Raw genomic sequence first — 23253 nt, 5'->3', positions numbered from 1 at the left:
TATGGTACCATAGCCTTCTGGCCCTGCAAGGAGACTATATTAGTACTACTAGGCTGCAAGTGTAAGAGCTTCATCACCGTAGTGCAGCTCAAGAGCCGGGCTCTATACACATTATATGGTACTATAGCTTTCTTGCCCTGCAAGGAGACTATATTAGTACTACTAGGCTGCAAGTGTAAGAGCTTCATCACCGTAGTGCAGCTCAAGAGCCGGGCTCTATACACATTATATGGTACTATAGCTTTCTTGCCCTGCAAGGAGACTATATTAATGCAACTAGGCTGTAAAAGTAGGAGCATCATCATCAGGGTGCAGCTCAAGAACCGGGTTCTATACACATCATACGATACTATAGCTTTCTTGCCCTGCAGGGAGACTATATTAATGCAACTAGGCTGTAAAAGTAGGAGCATCATCACCGGGGTGCAGCTCAAGAGCCGGGCTCTATACACATAATATGGTATCTGGCCCTACATGGAAACTATATTAGTACTACTAGTACTACTAGTGTATCTTTGCAAGGCTGGATAGAGAAAAGAATGGTAGGTCAGTAATACTATATCACTGAATGTATAATATATAATACTAAAAGGTTAAAGGAGCTGTCCTCCTTTGGAAATAATTGTTCTGTTATTAAAATACATCTACGTGGGGCTAAAAAGTATTAATGTAATTGGGTTTTATTAGAAATTTGGTACGGTTTGCCTTCTATAGCCTTTGTGTTGCACTGACTATGCTGGCTACAGAATGAATTAACTAAGATTCCATCAGTGAGCCCGCTTACACAATCACGATATTGATGACCTATAAGGCATACACTAGCAAATATCAACTATGTTTGACTTTCACTGTGAAAAATGCTTCTCATTGCTATAAATGTGCCTTCCCTGCATTTATTGATATTATTGCTGGATAAGCTGTGTGATCTTAAGGCTAAATGATTATTTATCAGCACTAGTTGAAGAAACACATTTCCATCAGTCAGATCTAGTTGCTGTAGTAACACATAAGACCTCACTTTTCAATATTGCGGTAAAGGGCATCTGTCAGTAGGATCCACCTTCTTAAAGGGTTTATCCAGAACAATTTTATTTCTTACCTATAAACTTAAGAACTAACAGGCAGGTAGATGCTAACTATCTGCCTGTTCTACCCAGCGCCGGCTCAGAGCAGTCAGAGACCACTTCTGCCAGTGATTCTGCTGCTTCACTTCAACAGAGAAGATCTTCCTCTTTTGAGTTGCTCTTTCAACAGGGAATGACTGCTGACGTCAAGCTGATTGACAGCTATCTCCCTGCAGTATGGACAACTGTCATTCAGCATGATGTCAGCAGTAATGCCCGGTCAACAGGGCAGAGAGGAACAAAAGCTTTTGCTCGGTGAACGTGATGCCAGCATAAGACACAAAATTGCTAACAGGAGTGGTCCGTGACCGATCTGTGCCAGCAGAGGTCTGCAGAACAAGAAAGTAGTTAGCTCTGGTTGAAAAATAAAATTGTCCCGGACAACCCCTTTAAGCCGTGTATATGGACCTTCAGGTCAGAAAAAGTTGAATAGAATGATACCTTGATATCTGAGATCAGATGTCTTATTCCAGAGAAATCCAAGATTTTTTTTAATATGTAAATGAGCTGTTAGGATTTATGGGCCGGACATAGATCTCCCTGAGAATATGCCTCCATAGCTTATTTTAAATGAAAGGGGGGCGTTACCAGAGTGAAAAATGTAGATCAGAATAGCAAACTGTCAGTCATTACATGTCTCACACTGATAATGCTCCCCTTTAATTTACAATAAGCTCTGGAAGCAGCGTCTCAGTGAGAACTGTGTCTGGACTATAGAGCTCAACAGATCCTTTACATATTAAGGCCCCGTCACACACAACGAGATCGCTAACGAGATCGTTACTGTGTCACCGTTTCTGTGACGCAGTAACGATCTTGCCAGCGATCTCGTTATGTGTGACACTTACCAGCGATCAGGCCCCTGCTGTGAGATCTCTAGTCGTTGCCGAAGGGTCTGGACCATTTTCTTCAAAGGTGATGTCCTGCTGGGCAGGAAGCATCGCTGTGTTTGACACCTAACAATGACCTTTTATAAAGGGCGCTCATCGTTATACAGGTCGCTCATCGTTATACAGGTCGCTTATCGTTATACAGGTCGCTGATCGTTACTGCGTCGTTGGTAAGATCTGACTGTGTGACATCTCACCAGCGACCTCCCAGCGACTTACCAGCGATTCTTATCAGGTCACATCGTTTTCGGGATCGCTGGTAAGTCATTAAATGTGATGGGGGCTTTAGGAAAAACGTGGATTTCTCTGGAAAAAGATAACAGATAACGAGGTATTCAGCTTCCTATGATCTACATGCTCATATAGATAGCTTAGGAAGGTTGTTTCAACTGACAGATTTGCTTTAAAGAAAAAAATGTTTGTTTATTGCCAATAACAACCAATCAGAGCCCGGTTTTCACATTTTAATCAGCTGTGGTAAAATGAAAGCTGCATTTTAATTGATTGCTATGAATGACAAGGATGTTTTTTTGAATGTTTTCATAAATCTGTCCCATAATTGTTAAGGATTGACTTTTCCAACTCCATTGTTAACAATGTGTAAGGGCACCGTAATGGGGTATACTTATACCCTTTTTTCCTATTAAGTAGCTTTCATTCAAATCAATTGCCATGTTCAGTAGTGAAGAAGCCACTTTAGGAGCAGCTTTCTCTCTTTTGATAGTATAATGGGTCCAAGAGCTGGATGTATATCGAAAAAAAACATATGAAGAAGGCTTGTCAAAAGTAGAAAGGGACAGCTACAGTCTAATAATCAGGCGCCATTCCTATAGCTTTCCAATGCTGCAAACACCTTCCACATTAACAGAACACCATGAAATGAGATTTATTTGCACATGAACCCATCTGCAATTATGACACAAAGGGATGAATCACATTGTATAGAAGTCACATGTTGCCAATTATCATTAGATTTAGAGTCTGTGTCCCGTGTTGTTGCTGTCACTCCTGATAATGTGAGGCTGTCTGTCACAGATCTCGGGAAATTTAACCCATGAAGATACAATACGTAATGGAATTACACAACTCTACAAGATGTCTATAAGTCATCGTCATCCATTCATGTGGAAAATGTTTAACCCTCTAATTTGGTAAACTTTATATAAGTTTTGACCATAATATGTGGTGTTATATACTTTAATGTATTTCAAAGGGGGGGGAATGTCAAAGAATACGAGACTGAGGACTTAGTCTGTATAACAGATGAGGTATAGAAAAAGAGAAGAAATATACAACTTTACTCTTTTAGATACTGGCTTGTGTCATTGTGATGTTTACATAGGACTGCACATAAATCAATTGAGATATCTTAACCCAAGGAAAGGTCGTTACAAATAAACAGCCCCAAAAGTTAAGTACCACATTCAGCTCTGCTACACCAGAAGCATTCCAGGAGGACGCAGGAGGTCGTGAAGTGATGATGACCGTCCTAACGCAAGCTTTACTGACATATTGTGAAAAGTTGGAGTAATACTCACAGTGGTTGTGGTGATGATCTCCTCTGTGACAACCTTCAGAGTGTCCACCACAGAGATATATCCCAGTCTCCTGGCAATCGCGAGGGCAGTGTTACCATTCTGCAGGGGAAGATGAAGTGGTGAGGAGAGAACGATACAATGGGAGCCAATGAGATCACTCACAGCCCAGCGAGCGAGCCAGCCTTTCCACCCCAAACCAGGCGCCAAACCCCGGAAAGCGTTACAGTAATGTGGAGCTCACTTCTGAAGGCTTCTCCGGCAGCTTTAATCCCCATAGCAACACAACACACTGACATCTGCCAGCTTCTCGGCAGAAAAATGTTCTGTCTGCTTTAAGGCTGTCACGCACCGGCAGAAATTTGCCTTAAATACGAGCTACTTAAAATGCCTTCACATGCAGGATTAGCTGAAGATGCCTCCCAAACACTGTACACAGTAATGAGAATGTCTAGGAGGATATTCTCTACGTGATTCCCCTCCAGTGTCCATTATGGCAGAAGGACCGAGCAGACGCTAACATTTGGAGGCATCTGAACTCTGTGCCGCCTTAAAAAAATAACACTCCACAAACACATCTGACAGTCATTTCGGAGCAGTGCTAGTTATTTCCATGGAGGAAAGCTTTAGTCTGCTCGATAAATAGAGGAAACTATAGGTCAGTAACTCAAATAATTGGGGAATACCTTTCCATAAGGCACACACAGTATAATGCACAGTTAGGTCCAGAAATATTTGGACAGTGACCGGATCATCCTGATTTTGGCTCTGCATGACACAAATTCATATTTGGAATGAAACAACCAAGATGTAATTGAAGTGGAGACTTTCAGAATTAATTTAAGGGGTTGAAGAAACAAACGTTAAAGGGGGCTTTACACGCTACGATATCGTTAATGTTTTATCGTCGGGGTCATGTTGTTAGTGATGCACATCCGGCGTCATTAACGATATCGCAGCGTGTGACACTTACCAGCGACCTTAAGCGACCTCAAAAATGGTGAAAATCGTTCACCATGGAGAGGTCGTCCCAAACTCAAAAATCGGTAATGGTTGATTATCGATGTGGTTCATCACTCCTGCGGCAGCACACAACGCTGTGTGTGACACCGCAGGAGCGAGGAACCTCTCCTTACCTGCCCCTGGCCACAATGCGGAAGGAAGGAGGTGGGCGGGATGTTACGTCCCGCTCATCTCCACCCCTCCGCTTTGATTGGCCGGCCGCTTAGTGACGTCGCGGTGACGTCGCTGTGATGGCAAATGTTTCTCCCCCTTGAGGGAGGGATTGTTTGGCAGTCACAGCGACGACGCCGATCGGCAGCGATTACACGAAATCGCATGCACGACGGGGGCGGGTGCTTTTGCGTACGATGTCGCTAGCAATTGCTAGCAATATCATAGCGTGTAAAGGCCACTTTAGTAATTAAAACCATTTTTCTACAAATCCTCCTCATTTCAGGGGCTCAAAAGAAATTGGACAAAGAACTTTGCCATAAATAAAATGTTAATTTCTAATACTTTGTAAGCATTGGCTGCCTGAGGTCTGGAAGCCATGGATGTCACCAAACGCTCCTGTTTCCGCCTTTGAGATGCTTTGCTGGTTGTTTACTGTAGCTGATTCTAGTTATTGCTTGTTTGCGAGTCTTTCTGCCTTAAGTTTTGTCTTAAAGGGAATCTGTCACCAGTTTTTTGCCACCCCATCTGAGAACAGCATAATGTAGAGACAGAGATCCTGAATCTAGCGATGTGTCACTTACTGAGCTGTTTCATGTCATTTTGATAAAATCAATGTTTTCTCTGTTGCAGATATAGCAGTTATTTGAATGTAGAGCAGGGTTAGGCTGCTTTCACACCTCCGGTTTCTGCAATGCGGCACAATCCGGCACTTTGCAGGAAAATCGCAACCGTTTTTTTTTGCTGCCGGTTGCGTTTTTTCTGCATAGACTTTAATTAGTGCCGCATTGTGCCGCATGGCTTTGCGTTCCGTCCGTTTTTTGCCGCATGCGGCTGATTTAGTCGATGCAGCGGCCGGATGGAACGTTGCCTGGCACGTTTTTTCGTGCGGCAAAAAAACCGCATCGCGCCGCATTCGGCCGATGCGGCGCATTTTTCAATGCATGCCTATGGCGGCCGGATGCGGCGCGATGCGGCAATAACCGCATCCGGCCACCGCATGCGGTTTTTGCCACTGCGCATGCTCAGTAGCATGCCGCAAGCGGCAAAAACCGGACTGGCCGCAAAGGAAAAACTTATGCAAAGGATGCGGTGTGTTCACCGCATCCGTTGCATAGCTTGCACAGCCGGATTGAGCTGCAGAGCTCAAGCCGGATGTGTGAAAGCAGCCTTATACGGAGCTCATGCATCTGCTGGACTACTTGGCAGCACGGCAAGTAGTTCTCTAATGATAATATCCTGCTAATTAAACAGTGAGTTTATATGAACTACACTAAGCAGCCAGTAGGCGACACATCGCTGGAATCGGGGTCTCTATTCCTTCATCATGCTGCGCTCAGATTAAATGGCAAAAACCTGGTGACAAAGTCCCTTTAAGCATGTGAATGCAGCTCAATGGGTTGGAGATCTGGTGACTGACTAGGCCATTGCAGAATATTTCACTTCTTTGCCTTAAAAAAACTCCTGAATTGCTTTCTCCATATGTTTTGGGTCATTGTCCATCTGTACTGTGAAGAGCCGTCCAATCAACCTTACTGCATTTGGTTGAAGGTGTGCTCTCACAAGCGTATAACATAGACGAGTGCGATCCAAAGTTTTATAAGATAGCACTCAGACCAATGTTATACTATGGGCACTGCAGGTATGGAAATTTTTTCACATGCCAATTCAGCATGAGAAAAAAATCCCAGCATGATGCAAGTGCATCCGATAAAATGGATGACACGCTCCCATACAAGTCTATGGGTGTGTGGAAATCGTTGGACTGCACTTAGATGTCACTGAAGTGCAGTCTGATATACAGCGACACAGACAAGTGACAAGACAGTGAAATTAAGCTCTCCATCTTCTCACCTGTGATCAGATTCTTGCATGCAAGAGAATCAGATCACAGCAAATGAGACTCTGATCAGAGTTTGATCCTAGCGTCATTGCCATAATCAGGCATGATCACATGAGAGATTAAAAGCCCATGTGATTCCAGCCTGAATCTGGGCATAAAGTAAAGCCCTGTACACTTCAGAATTCATCCTGCTGCTTTTGTCTTCAGTCACATCATCAATAAACACTAGTGACCCAGTGCCATTGGAAGCCATGCATGCCCGGCAATCACACTGCCGCCACCATGTATTACAGAGGATGTGGTGTGCTTTGGACCATGAGCCGCTCCAAGCCTTCTCCATGTTTTCTACTTCCCATCATTCTGGTACAGGTTGACCTTAGTTTTATTTGTACAAAGAATGCTTTTCCAGAACTGGTCAGGACTCTTTAGATGTTTTTTGGCTAAGTCTAATCTGGCCTATTTTTAAGGCTGATTAATGGTTTGCACCTTGTGGTGAACCCTCTGTGTTTGTTCTCATGAAGTCTTCTCTTTATGGTATACTTAGATAATGAAACACTTACTTCCTGGAGAGCGTTCTTCACTTGGGTGAATGTTGTGAAGGGATTTTTCATCACCATGGAAAGGATTCTGCATCATCCACCACTTTTGTCTTTGGTAGATGTCCAGGCCTTTTTGAGTTCTCAAGCTCAACACTGCACTCTTTTTTTTTTTTTTTTTTTTTTATAGAATGTTGATTTGGCCACTCCTAACATTTCTGATATTTCTCTAATGGATTTCTTCTTTTTTTCCAGCCTATTGATGATCTATTTCTCTTCCTTTAAGAGCTCCTTTGACCCCCCTGTTGCTTCCAAATGCAAATACCACACCTGGAATTAGCTTCATATTTTTTACTTGGTAAGTGATGAAGGATTAATGAGGCAATAGCCCATGTATCCCATTAAAGAGCTTTTGAGAGATTAACCACTTCAACCCCAGGCGATTTTTCGTTTTTCCTTTTATCGTCTCCTTTTTCCAAGAGACATGACATTTTTATTTTTTTGTTAATATAGCCATATGAAGGAACTTGTTAGAGGCATTTGATGGCTGATTAAATCAGCTTACAAGTGTCGGGAAATATGTGGGCTCAGCATGTGAGCCCGCATCACAGACAGGGACACACCCGTGTGCATCATCGGTCGTGAAGTGGTTAAAGAACTGTAATTCCTAAACCCTTATTCCAATTAGAAAGTGAATACCCTCAAATTAAAATAGAGTCTGCTCTTTAACACTAGAAGTCCCAGAAATTTCGAGCTCCCCCCTGAAGTCCCGAAAGAGGGTCAAATGACCCTTAGTCCAAACTGACAACTGACAACTCTGATGGCTCCAATTAGCATACTTTCATTTGTAAATGTGGCCGTTGCCTAAGGAATTGTGTTGATCCACCTCAACAAAGGATGTTAGCTAAAATCCTTCAGGTCATTTTACCCGTCTCTGGGTTCCAAAGGTAGAAATGTTAAATGACCCCTCTCTGGGACTTGTAGTGTTAAGCTCATATTCACATTATAACTGTATCTTGAATAGATATTGGTAAATAGCTACAATGTCAAAACTTGTGTCACTGTCCAAATATTTCTGGACCTAACTATATATTATCTGGCCCAGTATAATTATATTGTACTACAGCTGTATACCGTCCCTATAAAAGATACATTTTCCAATGGATTTGTAGTTCATGACAATAAAGGGAGTCTGTCATTACAAAATGACTGATCAAACCAAGCTCAAGAACCCGAAGCACTCTTGGCACAACCAGTTTCATTCCCAGCTACTTGTTTTCCACCCGCATGTTCATTAGTGGACAGATCTAGGGTTACAGAACTCAAAGAAAAGTGGAAATAGATGGAAAATGTAGGTTAGAAGGTGCAATGTTTGGCCGTAGTGAGTGCCCGCACTTGGTTTGAACGGCCATATTCTGATGACAGAATCCATTTCAGTAAATGTTTTGTTACTCACATTTTTCAACATTTGTCAACTTTACTTCTATAATGACTTAGGAAAGTGTTTTCAGTAATTTGCTGACATGGCCAATTCTCTATGATATTGTAATGGACACTAAAGGCAAACTAAAGGAGGCACTGTTTTATAGATACTATGAGAAGAAATTTCTGTAGACACTTCTGGCAAGCTCCATTACACGACATTATCATAGGCAGTTTGCAGGCCATGTAGAGTATAGTATTATTAGGGGCACAATATGGCAGCACTGACACATTGATAATGTGAAGAGAAACTTTTGTAGGCACTATGGCAAGCTGGCATGGACAGTATATAGTATAGTATTAATCTGTGAACTTACCGCTGTAGTAGCATTGGGCTTTGCACCATTCTGCAGCAGAACATTAATAATATGAGTATGGCCTTGTTGAGCAGCTTGATGTAAAGGTGTGTAGCCATTCTGTAATGCAACAAAGGAAAAATACAAGGATTTTAACCATTACACTCAAAATGCATGAGTCTACTGACAAGCCTCAGGATGAATTACACAACATAGCCTGCTAAAATAATACTGATCAACAGGGAAAACGGATCAAATAAGGTGATGATGATGATGTCCCTATTCAAGGAATAATGAGGTTTTAATCCTAATCACATAAACTAGAAGATTTTATACCATAGTGCTGGATTTATTCTACAACATCCTGATCCTCATCGCCGGTGATGTTCATTCTGTGCTAGGAGGGACTAGGCAACTGCGGTCAGCTGGCTTTTTTCCTTTTTTTTTCAATTGAGCCTTAGGGCATGTGCATATGATCAGGACCCGCTGCGTCCAGGACGCGGTGGGTACTGACCTGCGGGGCCGTGATTCTCCTCCGCAGGAGACTAAAGCTGCCTATGATCCGGGCTTGGGCATTGGCGGTCTCTCTCTTCTGTTATCCATGCTGAGAATGCTTGTGTCTCCGCAGCAAAGAATTGACATGCTGTGGCTTGGAAAGCCGCACCGAAGGTCAGTTTACGCTGCGGGCCGCAAAACGCACAGTGGCCATGGGATTTCTAGAAATCTCATCCGCTGTGCTTGTACAGTACATCGCAGCGTTTTGGACACAGCTGAAACATACTGCATCCAAAACGCTGTGAACATGGGTCGTGGGTACGCAGCTTTATAGTAAATACAAAAGACATATTCTAATTTAAAGAGGTTGTCCCCTTTCACCAATTTTCTGCCCATACGTGTAATCATTTGTAAAATAAACTGAGTTTACTTACCCTCCCTGGGTCCAGCACCACCTTCTACCTCTTGCCCAGTCTCTGTTGGTCAGGTTCAAGTTGGTAGCAATGCAGCCATCACTGAGCTCAGTGGCTTTTGCCATCTACATTAGCAGAATTGTTGAGCCCAGTGACTGGTTCAGCCCCATCGATGTAACTTCATCACTACGGCTGATCAGCACAGACCGGGGCAGAATCAGGGAGGCAGCATTGGACCCGGGGAAAGCTAAGTAAAGCTTAATTTGTTATTTTACACATCACAGAGCCTATAGTCTAAAAATAGGTAAAAAGGGATAACCCCTTAAAACAAGCTATCACCCATCTGTGGATAGGTAATAAGGGTTACAACAATGTGGGTCCCAGTGCTTGTGGCCAGGAGCAGCTGAATGGTACAGCAAGTATGGATTCTGCTACTCCATTCAAGTCCATGATACGAAGAGAATCGACTGGTGCGAAGCGTTCAGCTTTCTTTGTCAATGCCTCAGGTCTGCATTCACCTTGGTTGCTGTTTTGGTATAGGTATCAACTTGTTTAGATTGGAATACCTGTACAAGGGTTTTTGGGGATTTCACTAATGATCACCTATCCTTACAAAACTGCTGGCACCCTCACAGCCACTACACAATGTAAGAGGTTGTGCCACTACCGGTGTGCCATAGCACATTCAATCTAATATTGATTATCTATCCCAGAAAATGTCTTTAAACTTAATCACAACCCTGAAAATTACCTTGACCCTTTTTAACCTATGCTGACTCCTCTTACATTATACTTTTATAGAGGTTGCGGCTTTGTATTTTGAATACAGAGCTTGACATCCCCTGTATTAAAAAGTATATGTGGGACTTTAAAAAAAAAAAAAAAAAAAAGTGTCAAAGCACTAACAGGCAGGTAGTTACTATATACCAGCCTCTCGTGCCAGGCACTGTTCTTGGCCAGCACAGACTGCTCCTGCCAGCGATACAATGGCTTTGTCAACAGAGCAGAGGCTTCTTTTCTGCTCTGTAGACGGGGCGAGACCACCGACGTCATACAAATTGACAGCCAGCTCCCCAATGCCTAACTAGAGGAGCCAGCTGTCAATCAGTGTAATATCAGCTGACCCACTGCCTCTACAGAGCAGAGAAATAGCGTTTGCTTGTTGCCGCAACATCAGCAAAAGCAACTGAATAGCAGGGTATGAGCCCCACCAGGCACGTAGGTAGCAATTACCTGCCTGTTAGTGCTTAGACACTTTTAAAAAAAAAAATAATAATAATTCCTGGATATACCCTTTAATATAGGCTTCATCAAAGTCATTAGGCCAAAACTGTGGTGTCAATCGCTTGAAAAATTCAACATTTTTGAGTTGAAAAATGTTGTGACCTTTGGCATTTTCATGCCAGTTTCACCCAGCGTCGCCCAAATGGGAGGAGCTGGAGTGACCCAGAGGCGAGACACTATAGTTTGAATAAATTATGGCAAGCTGTGGCATTCCTTATGCCAAAAATCTTACTCCAATCCTAACTGGACTAAGATTTTTGATATGGCACCTGGAGCAGCATACCACTTATCAGACGCACCAGATTTATTCAGAGGCATGCAACGCTTTTTCAATCAGGAATGTCTGACTCCAGCACGTCCTCTCTTCAAGACCGGGGAGAACAACATCGTTCTTAATGAATCGGGGCCATACAGTTAGAATGCTTAATAGAGGTACCTAGACACAGCTGTCGTAAGCTGAATTGTTGCCCTAATTCTGGTAGGTAAATAGTGTACTGCTTTACTTTAGTGAATTGTGTTATTTGGTTAGATATAGACTTGAAGTACAGTATAAAAAAAGTGAGTAGACTCCACACATTTGTATAAATATTTTATTATATCGTTTCATGGGACAACACTGAAGATATGACACGTCAATACAATGTAAAGTAGTCAGTGTACAGCTTGTATAATAGTGTAAATTTGGTGCCTTCTAAATAACTCAACAAACAGCCATTAATGTCTAAACCACTAGCAACAAAAGTGAGTACACCCCCAAGTGAAAATGGCCAAATTGTGCACAATTAGCCATTTTCCATCCCTGGTTCCATATGACTCAGTGTTACAAGTAGAGTTGAGTGGAACCTGGATGTTCTGTTAAGCAGGTGCAACCGGACTTTTGAAGAAGTCCGGTTTGGAACTCGGACTTGACCTGAACTCCAATGGAAGTCCCTAATTGGGCAGTTCGGGTCTCCGCCCACATGCATCCAGCCATAAACAAACACTTCCAGGGCAGGTGAGTGCGGTTTTCTGTTTTCTTTTTGGGTGCACACTACATCTACTCATGCTGTTGCTACCCCCAGTGCGAACAAGTGGCTTGCACTGTACTGAGCACCGAGTGTACCTGAGCACAGCAATGCTCGCACAAGTGGTTTGCATACGTAAAGCACCAAATCTTCTAACTCAAACTTTGTTTATTTGTAAAGCCTGTGTACGGTATGAACACCGAACCTTGGGTTCGCTCATCTCTAATTACAAGGTGTGAATTGGGAGCAGGTGTGTTAAATTTGGTATTATTGCTCACACACTCTTTCATACTGGTCACTGGAAGTTCAACATGGCACCTCATGGCAAAGAAATATCTCTAAGGATCTGGAAAAAAAATTGTTGCGCTACATAAAGATGGCCTAGGCTATAAGAAGATTGCCAACTTTCTGAAACTAAGCTGCAGTATGGTGGCCAAAACCATACAGCTGTTTAACAAGACAGGTTACGCTCAGAACAGGCCTCACCATGGTCGACCAAGGAAGCTGAGTGCATGTGCTCAGTGTCATATCCAAAAGTTGTTTTTTCAAAATAGACGTATGAGTGCTGCCAGCATTGCTACAGAGATGAAAAGATTGGGGCATCAGACCATACACCACACACTGCATCAAATTGGTCTGTATGACTGTTGTCCCAGTAGGAAGCCTCTTCCAAAGATAATGCACAAGAAAGCCTGCACAGTTTGCTGAAGCAAACTAAGGACATGGATTACTGCAACCCTGTCGTATGGTCTGATGTGACCAAACTAAACGTATTTGTTTCAGATGGTCTCAAGCTTTTGTGGCGGTAACCAGGTGAGGAGTGCAAAAACAAGTGTGTCTTGCCTACAGTCAAGTATGGTGGTTGGAGTGCCATGTTTTGGGGCTGCATGAGTGTCGCTGGCTGTGGAGAGCTACAGTTCATTGAGGGAAGTATAAATGCCATCAAGTACTGTGACATAATGAAGTAGAACATGATCCCTTCCCTTTGGAAATTGTGCCGCACGACCCCAAACACAACTTCAGGATGACCACTACCTTGCTAAAGAAACTGAGGGTAATAGTGCGGGAATAGCGAAAGATGTCTCCAAACCTAAATACTATTGAGCATCTGTGGGGCATCCTCAAACGGAAGCATGTCTTTAACATGCATCAGCTTCGTGATGTCATCATGGAGGAGTGAAAGAGGATTCCAGTGGCTCCTGTGAAGCTTTAGTGAGCTTCATGCCCAAGAGAGTTAAGGCAGTGTTTGAAAATAATGGTGCACACAAAATATTGACACATTGGGCACAATTTGACTATTTTCACTTAAGGGTGTACTCACTTTTGTTGCCAGTGCTTTAGACATTAATGGCTGTGTGTTGAGTTATTTAGAGGGCACCAAATTTACACCATTGTACAAGCCGTACAATGACTACTTTATATTGTATCAAAGGGTCATATCTGCAGTGTGGTCCCATGAAAAAATTATAAAATATTTAGAAAAACGTGAGGGATGTATTCACTTTTGTGATATACTGTATATTGTCAATTGTGATTTCTTTAGTCTCCAGCTTCTCAGGACAGTGAGTTAAAGTATTTGCATTATGTACATGTCTCCCATCATTTACCAACTATTTTATACCCATTGTTTGTGGTTAACTGTTACCTAATTGATATGAAGCTTACCTAGATCAATTATTTAAAATTCACAATTATCTTATTTGCACAGTGGTGGTGTTTTTTTTCTCTCAAAGTTTACATCATCTGTATATGGTGTTTCATTGAGGAACTCACTTAAAATATTGGTCCTGATTCATCAAAGTTTTTATGCCAGAATTCTGGCATAAAAAGCTTTGGAAAGTGGCAAAGTTTTGGCACAACTTGAAGTTATGCTAACATTTTGCAACTTATGGTGTTCTTGTGTCATTGTTGCCAAGGTCTGACAAAGTTGGCGGAGCCAGGATGGGATGGGGTAGTGGCGACTGCCACTCATCAAATTTCACAAATCCTACTCCAGCAGAGACTGGAGTAGGATGTGTGGCGAGGTGGATACAACATGTCCGCTAGTCCTGATTCATGAAGAGGCAAAAATTGTATGTTTCCCACTGATTGTTCCACTCATGGTTTTGGCTTATAAATACTGAGTTAAAAACTCACCTAATACTAAAAGTGCGCATGTAGCCTTAAGGGTGCTTTACACGCTGCGACATCCCTAACGATATATCGTCGGGGTCATGTCGTTAGTGACGCACACCCGGCGCCGTTAGCGACATCGCAGCGCGTGACACCAAGGAGCGACGATCAACAAGCGCAAAGACGTGAAAAATCGTTGATCGTTGACACGTCGCTCCTTTTCCAAATATCGTTGCTGCTGCAGGTACGATGTTGTTCGTCATTCCTGCGGCAGCACACATCGCTATGTGTGACACCGCAGGAACAACGAACATCTCCTTACCTGCGACCTCCTGTAATGAGGAAGGAAGGAGGTGGCCGGGATGTTCTGGATGCTCATATCTGCCACTCCTCTGCTATTGGACGGCTGCTGTGTGATGTCGCACGAACCGCCCCCTTGGAAAGGAGGCGGATCGCCGGCCAGAGCGGCGTCACAGGGAAGGTAAGTCTGTGTGACGGGTGTTAGCGATGTTGTGCGCCACGGGCAACGATTTGCCCGTGACGCACAACCGACGGGGGCGGGTATGCTCGCTAGCGATATCGGTACCGATATCGCAGCGTGTAAAGGGCCCTTTAGTCTACTAGACTCCGAACAAGGCAGGAGTGCTCCTTTAAAGGAAATCTGTCTCCTCCTCTCTATTGATCTTAAAGAGGACAGCATAAGACAATGACGTACACTCAGATTTCAGCATTGTGATGGTTATATGAGCCAGTGAAATCTGTGAAATTACCACTTTGTTAGATATCCCTCTGTGCTGTGGACCAGGAATCCTTGGTAATCATAAGCTGCAGGTTTCCTGTAACTCATGAATACCGAGGACTAAGTAGTTAACACTGTAGCTTTGCAGTTCTGAGGTCCTAGTGTAAAACGAAGTCAAAGACAACATCTGCAAGCAGTTTGTATGCTCTCCCACATTTGTGTGGGTTTCCTCTGGTTTCCTTCCACCCTACAATGGCTTATAAATAGGGAATTTAGACTGTAAGCCCCAATGGGGACAGAGATTGATTATGTCTGTAAAGTGCATGAAATAGGAATCCTCCTGTACCTGTTTGTGTCTTGTATTGTTTATGATTATTGTACTTGTCCCTATTATGTACAGCCCTTTCACATGTAAAGCGCCATGGAATTGATGGCGCTATAATAATAAATAATAATAAAATAATAATAATAATAATAATATGGTGCTGCTATATAATTAAGCATAATAAACAAAATATGTTTATAGAAGAGGACTTGATCAGTCACCTCCAAAAATACTATTTATCAGCACATGTTGGGGTCATCTGAATGTAATAGTGTTTAAATCCTGTATAGTGCTGGCTTACTGGAGCAGCCTCTTGCTTCCAGTCATTATGGTGGCACAGGGAGTTATTAAAGTTGTGGAACTGGAAATGTTACAGTCACTGCTCACTTCATAGTGAGCACTCTGTTATCATTCCTCAGCACTTTGATTGACAACCACAGTGCTGTGATTGTATGCAATATCTATATACAGAGCAGGCTGTCAATCAAAGTGTCAGGGACTGATTACAGCCGCGCTCACTGTATAGTGAGGAGTGATTATAATAGTCTTTGCTCCAACCTGCTGACTGGCAGTGAGTGGCTGCAGAGAGAATATATATAACTTAATTTTCTCCCTGTAACCCCTGCTCTAGTAAACCATTCAGGCATGACTTTAATGTTAAAATGGTAACTTCAGCACTGAAAAGTGGAAATTCTTCCAAATTGCTGCTCAAATTATATTTTATTAAACTCCGACCAGTAAAAGACAGATTAACATCCAATGTGTTGGCCTTTGTTAAGGCAATCTATAAATATCATATACAAAAATAAGTATATCAATAGGTAGGAAAAAATATTACAATATATATCGACTAATCATAAATCAGAAAAAAAATATGTCAGAGAGACAATCTATATAAAAGATAGGTCAGAGAGATCTTCTCAAAACAAATGGGTATAATAACCACATGGGTAATGAATTAAAAAAAGTACGGTAGGTATAAATGGAAACCTATAACGATCCACAGAACATCCTTTTGTTTTGAGAATAATAATAATTTTATTCATTTATATAGCGCTATTAATTCCACAGCGCTTTACATACATTGGCAACACTGTCCCCATTGGGGCTCACAATCAAGAGTCCCTATCTGTATGTCTTTGGAGTGTGGGAGGAAACCGGAGAACCCGGAGGAAACCCACGCAAATACGGGGAGAACATACAAACTCTTTGCAGCTGGTGTCCTTGGTGGGATTTGAACCCCGGACCCCAGCGATGCAAGACTGCAGTGCTAACCACTGAGCCACCGTGCCGCCCTATAATCATTATTAGTGTTATGTTTTTTTCTGAATTATTATCACTTGATGTATATTGTAATATTTTTTTTCCTATGTATTGCTATACTTATTTTTGTGTATGGCATGTATAGATTGCCATGACAAAAGCCTCTATGGCCAAAACGTTGGACTTCAATCTGTCTTTCACTGGTCGAAGTTTAATAAAATATCATTTGAGCAGCAATTAGTAAGCATTTCATCTTTTCAGGGCCAAAGTTTGCATTTTACTCTTTTGACTTATGTCCCTTTTCTGGGCACGAAACCTACACAGTTGAGCAGACGTTCTACATTACCATGATTTTAATGCTATTTACGTCACTATATCTGCAGGTAAATACATTTTTTCTTAATAAAGTTCTAGAATCGTCAGTTACTCAAAAAATATCTCCTAAAAGAGTCCAAGTGCAGCATAATAACAACTCGCCGTCTTCATTATGGACCATTCCTTTACAATATTATATACAATAGTATATCCCTATACAATGTGGGATGGGAGCCTACATTAATTGACTTATCGTTTTCTGTTTACAGTGTATTTCTGCTGAGGACAGCACTGCCGCACACCCTAATGTATAACACATGTAAGGCGGATAATCAGAAACATAATGAGTGACAGATCTTAGCATTCTGGTATGAGAAACCCAATGAACCCTCAATGTACGTTCGTATCAGACGTGTAAAGACGTGGCATTACCTTTGTTTTAGCAGTGACACCCGCTCCGTGCGACAGAAGGAAGTTCACCATCTTGATGTTTCCATAGTGACAGGCGACAATTAGTGGTGTGTAACCCAACTGGAAAAAAGAGAATAATTTACTAAAAACCAGAAACCCCGATATCAGCTTGTGGCTAGTATCTGGATTAAAGCTAATTTTCCCAAAATATAATATAACAAAACATTATATACAGACACAATTTGAAAAAAAAAATGCTATTTACTGACAAAACTATCTATTGAACTGTATACTAGCAATGCACAAATAAATTATTGCAATGCATAAGATATTTCTTATCCATTAAAGGGGATTTCCACTACTTGGACAACCCCTATTCATCCCCCTTGTTCACCTCCGTAAAAATGCATAAGCCTAAAATAATCTCCGATGCGGCCGTGGTTCCAGTATGATTGAAGCCGCGTAACCGGGGCCCACATGACATTGTTATGACACGCGAGCCCCACAACCAGTAAGTGCCGGCTTCCATCACCTTGCCTTTGGATGTTTGAGCAGGAAGTCAGAGCAGCGCTCACATCCTGCTCAAATGTCCGAAGGCGGGAGACAGACACCGGGTGCTGATTGGTCACGGGGCTCGCGTATCATAACAATATTATGTGGGCCCCAGGAATGCAGCTTCAGACATCGCTGGAACCAAAGCCGCACCAGAGATCATTACAAGCATATATATTTTTACGGGAACGAACAAGGGGAATGAGTAGGTGTTATTCAAGTAGTGGACATCCCCTTTAATATAACTTAGTGCTAAGCGAGTACTACCATGCTCATTACTTGTAACGAGAAGTTGAATGTTTGGACAGACTCGACTCTTGTACCGAGTATAATAGAGGTCTACAGCCGTCATATGATCCTCATCACGGTCAGACCGTCAAAAATCTCGTCTGACATGCCAAGAGTCCTAATATGATAGGGACGTGGAATCTATGAATGCTGTCAATTATGCCAAGGGAGGAAGTATAAAAACGTAGCTCTAACAACTGATCAAATGCATCAGACACATACAACCCTATCAAACCATACAGAAATCTCTTCATTCCTTCATACGTACACAAATCTATAAAGTTGACCTAGCCATTAGACACCAAATTACTTACGTGTAGAAAGCATTTCATTGTTATTTATATAGCAGTAATCACTGTGTCTATGCAAGGCAACCAAATTTTATCAAATTCATGTAGACATTTCCAGGATATGTAAAGTATTAAATGAGTGCAGCAAGACAATGGAGGTATGTTAGCCAAGCACTTTATAGGGTTTTTACACTAATTACTTTTGTCACGTGTCCATAGAATACTGTGGACGATATCTGATTTCTATGGGTCCGACCACTGGAACCCTCACAAATCACAAAAACAGAAGTTCCAAAGTTCCCTGCTTCAAACACGTCAGTAGTCTGTATGTGTGACCACCACTCCATTCACTTTCTATGGGACTGCTGAAGATAGCTGTTCATGTGTCACTTCGAAGTGAATGGCTAATATCCATGTATGCACACTGCCACTTCATTTAGACAAGGGACTTTGGAACTCACTTTCTTGTAAAAGTTGAGGTTTCAAGAGTTTGGTCACTTAAGCAATCATACATTTATCACCTAGTCTTTGGAAAAATGCATTTATAGGAAACCCTACCATTGGTCCTATAGTTACATAATGCACCCTATGACTGAATGATAACCTTACATAGTTACCTTGGTTTGAGCATCCATATTTGCCCCATGTCTTGCTAGTATTTCAGATACGTTCACTTTGTCTTCCTGGGCTGCTAGGTGCAAAGGAGTCAGTCCATTCTGTATGCATTAGAAAAAAGAATAATCCACAGTAATAAGAATATATCATATAGGCCAATCCAATGATGTGTCAGGTGATAAGTCCTAGTAGCAAACCGCTTGTTTACATTGCCTGAAGGCTCATTGCAAATTAGTGTATAGGATGTTTCCAATTTCTACTACAGAATGAATACAATAATTACAATCTGTGAGTAAGAAACCCATTGAGAAGATGGGTCATGGATGAGCCAAATAAGCCCCAATCCTGGCAATCTCCTTTACTTTGGAACCTCACATTTCCAATTATTATCATACATTGATGTCTTGACAGTAAAGTCATTGATCGCTTTTTCTGAAACAAATCTTACCTTAGTGCCCACGTGAATATTAGCTTCTTTGTTCAGCAACAGAGTGACCATGTCAGTGTGCCCCTCCTGGGCTGCCAGGTGAAGCGGGGTGACGCCTTGCTTGGTGAGAATGTTGGTCTCTGCTCCGTAGTTCAGTAATGTCGTGGCAATCTGCATTTGATTCTTTTTGGCAGCGATATGAAGAGGTGTATAACCGTTCTACAACATTAAAATGATCAAATTCAGTACTCCCCTGTAATGCTATTATGGCACGCCTAAACTGACACCACCTCCTACTCCATGCTTGTTATTAAGAGTGTTTTTCTAGTAGGTGTGCAATACCAGATGCTTTAATGTGCACTTTATAATGACAGATGGGCATGCACAAGGCTGAGGTGGGCAACATTACCAAGAAATGATGAATGGACTAAAGTCATCGTAAAGCGGTGATTCCTAGGGGTCACCTAATTAATAGATATGTTCCAGTACTGTATATCCAAAGACAGTAGCGGAATCTGTGCAGTGATATGAATGAAGGTGCAATCCACTATATGTAGCGGTAAAAGGGCTTTCCTCATTATCTGGGGATGGATCCCAAAAGTAAAAGTGGTATATAGAAGTCTACTTCTCTACCTTATTGGATCTAATCCTAGTTTCACCCCAAAAGACATATAGATAAAATCCATACTACACGGTATATGCTCAAGCATATGGAAATAATACAGAACTTTATCTAAAGATGTCAGTAAAAAGATATTCGCTATAAACAACAAGCAACCCCCGGGTAATTACGGTATTTACCCCTCACCATACCACTGTCATCAAAGATACACTAAAGACTACTAAAAATAACAGTGGATCTGGCCACCTTGGATATAAGACTCTCACCTTGGCTGTGACATGGGGAGAAGCTCCCTTTTCCAGTAGCAACATCGCCACCTTCTGGTTGTCATAGTGAGCAGCAACATGGAGTGGCGTGAGCCCATTCTGCAAAGGGCGTGTTTGTTATGGGGGTTAAACCAGTTAGTGAAGAAGAAGCTCTAGACATTTACACTGTAGGAAATACTAACATAAAATGCATATTAAAGTAATTATGTAATTACATGGTTGTGATGTACCAGTGAGAACACAACATATGGACAGTGTTGACGTAAAACAACAAATACGTGAGTCTACTCATATAATGGAAATCTAACCACGGTGATTTACCTTGCCGGCAGAATCAGGCGGTGCACGGCGTTGTAGGAGGAGTTTGGCCACATCTAGGCTTCCATACTTAGCAGCTACATGCAATGGGGTAAATCCCTTCTGCAGAAATAAAGACAATAAACTAGATTTAAGAACAAAACTGCAAATATAGTCATTTTATAAGCTAAAAGACAAATGTTCTGACACTACTTTGACATCGATGGACTATCCTTAGGATAGGTCATCAATGTCTGATCAGCTGGGGTCAGACATGTCACACCCCAGCCGATCAGCTGATCTTAATCCCGGCGGCAGCAACAAGTGGCCGCAAATGCTAAGTTCCAGCTCTGCTCCGTCTCCTGATAGCGGCCGTGGCACACCTCTGCCTCCCATTGATTAGAATAGGAGGCGCATGTGCAGTACCCGGCCATTATCAGAAGACAGAGCAGCGCCGGAACTGAGCATTTCCGGCTGCCTGTTGCTTCCGCCGAGACCAAAATCAGTTGAATGGCAGCGGTGCGGCCTGTCAGACCCTGGATAATCAGACATTGATGACCTATCGTAAGGAAAGGCCATCAATGTCAAAGTAGTGGACAACCCCTTTAAAATAAGTTCCCATAATGAGATTTTGATGATGATTGCTTTCACTGCACAAAAAAATGCAGGGTCTTAGGGCTTATTCACATGTTTGTCCTGGCCACATTTTTTTCTACGCTTTTTTCAGGGGTAAAACATTGCAGTTTACAGTACCAGCAAAGTGAATGAAAAACTCAACATGTTCAAGTATACTAAGGGGTACTTTACATGCTGCGACATCGCTAGCATCGGCTAGCGATGTCGCGTGCGATAGCACCCGCCCCCGTCGGTGGCACAATATGTGGTGATCGCTGCCGTAGTGAACATTATTGCTACAGCAGCGTCACACGCACATTCCTGTGCAACGACGTCGCTGTGACTGGCGAACCGCCTCCTTTCTAAGGGGGCGGTTCGTTCAGCGTCACAGCGACGTCACAGCAGCGTCACTGACCGACCGCCCAATAGAAAAGGAGGGGAGGAGATGAGCGGCCGGAACATCCTGCCCACCTCCTTCCTTCCTCCTTTTCCGGTGGACTCAGGTAAGGAGATGTTTGTCGTTCCAGCGGCGTCACAAATAGCGATGTGTGCTGCTGCAGGAACGACAAACATCGTTACTGCAGCAGCAACGATAATCGAGAATAGGGGGGGCATGTCACCGATGAGCGATTTTGAACATTTTTGCAACGATTCAAAATCACTCATAGGTGTCACACGCAACGACATCGCTAAAGCGGCCAGATGTGCATCACAAATCCCGTGACCCCAACGAGATAGCTTTAGCGATCTCGTAGCGTGTAAAGCCACCTTAACACAATTCAACAGATACCAAGAGGAGTGATGGCTTTACAATCTATGAGGAAATAGGGGAGGCACAATAGGTAAATGGTAATATGTGCTTGTTTTTTCTGGTCCAGGCAACAGTATAATAAATAGGGTATTCACATATCACTGCATGAACTGGTCACCAGTCAGTATGTGTACAAATACATGTACAAAGTGCAATTTAGTGAATGGAGGATATAAACAGATGATAAAAAGAACCATATTTGAAAGAAAGTTTTGTAAGGACAAAACAGGTACAGTTAGATAAGTGAAATGAGATGATAGGCTTGTCTAAGGAAATGCATTTTTAGGCCACGCTTAAAACTGTGGACATTGAGAATTAAGCAAATTGTCCTGGATAATGCATTCCAGAGAATTCGTGCAGCTCCTGAGAAGTCTTGGAGAAAGTGGGAGGTTCAGAAAATTGAGGATGTCAATCTTAGAGCATTAGCAGAACAGAGGGCAGGGGTGGGGTGATAGACAGAGAGGAGGATGGAGGTGTAACATTGTGTAGAACTGTAGAGAGAGCTTTGTGGGTGAGCATGATATGTTTATATTGGACTCTGTAGCAGATGGGCAACCAGTGAAATGACTGGTACAGGGTAGAGGCATCGGTTTAGTGGTTGGATAGCAATGTGCATCTGGCTTCTGCATTCAGGATGGTTTGGAGAAGGGGGAGTTTAGTAATAGGGAAACCAATTAGTACATAGTTGCAGTAGTCCAGATGGGAATGAATAAATAATAATTAATTTTATTCATTTATATAGCGCTATTAATTCCACAGCGCTTCACATACATTGGCAACACTGTCCCCATTGGGGCTCACAATCTAGAGTCCCTATCTGTATGTCTTTGGAATGTGGGAGGAAACCGGAGTACCCGGAGGAAACCCACGCAAACACGGGGAGAACATACAAACTCCTTGCAGATGGTGTCCTTGGTGGGATTTTGAACCCAGGACTCCAGCGCTGCAAGACTGCAGTGCTACCCACTGAGCCACCGTGCCGCCCATAAGAGTTTTTGCAGAGTCAAAGGTAAGAAAAGGTGGAATTCTAGAGATGTTGTTGAGGTGGAGATGACATGAGCTAGTGAGTGATCGGATAAAGGGAGTTACGGGGAGATCTGAGTAAAATGTAACCCCAAGACAGTGGGCATGTTCCTGGGAAGTAATTATAGAACCACACATGGAAAGGGTAATATTGGGTTTAGGAAGGTTCGTAGATCGAGGAGACACGAGAAGTCCAGGTTTCAATAG

At 42.5% G+C, this 23253-nt stretch overlaps 1 protein-coding gene across 50 annotated transcripts in view; it reads right to left on the bottom strand.

The window, feature by feature from the left end:
* ANK2 (ankyrin 2) overlaps window positions 1–23253 on the bottom strand; it is an 812025-nt gene that overhangs the window by 152204 nt on the left and 636568 nt on the right. For 46 of the 50 annotated variants that reach the window (XM_075349554.1, XM_075349661.1, XM_075349525.1 and 43 more), the window contains 7 exons: window positions 20622–20720; window positions 20301–20399; window positions 19434–19631; window positions 18988–19086; window positions 17262–17360; window positions 8901–8999; window positions 3553–3651 (listed from right to left, as the gene is read on the bottom strand). In XM_075349554.1, the coding sequence (XP_075205669.1) occupies window positions 3553–3651; window positions 8901–8999; window positions 17262–17360; window positions 18988–19086; window positions 19434–19631; window positions 20301–20399; window positions 20622–20720 (792 nt within the window). The remainder of the gene's footprint in view (window positions 1–3552; window positions 3652–8900; window positions 9000–17261; window positions 17361–18987; window positions 19087–19433; window positions 19632–20300; window positions 20400–20621; window positions 20721–23253) is intronic. The other 4 variants (XM_075349627.1, XM_075349859.1, XM_075349841.1 and 1 more) reach the window with 1 other exon arrangement.

This window comes from Anomaloglossus baeobatrachus, chromosome 1, assembly GCF_048569485.1.
Source record: "Anomaloglossus baeobatrachus isolate aAnoBae1 chromosome 1, aAnoBae1.hap1, whole genome shotgun sequence".
NCBI lineage: Eukaryota > Metazoa > Chordata > Amphibia > Anura > Aromobatidae > Anomaloglossus > Anomaloglossus baeobatrachus.
This window is presented reverse-complemented; position numbering and strand designations above follow the sequence as displayed.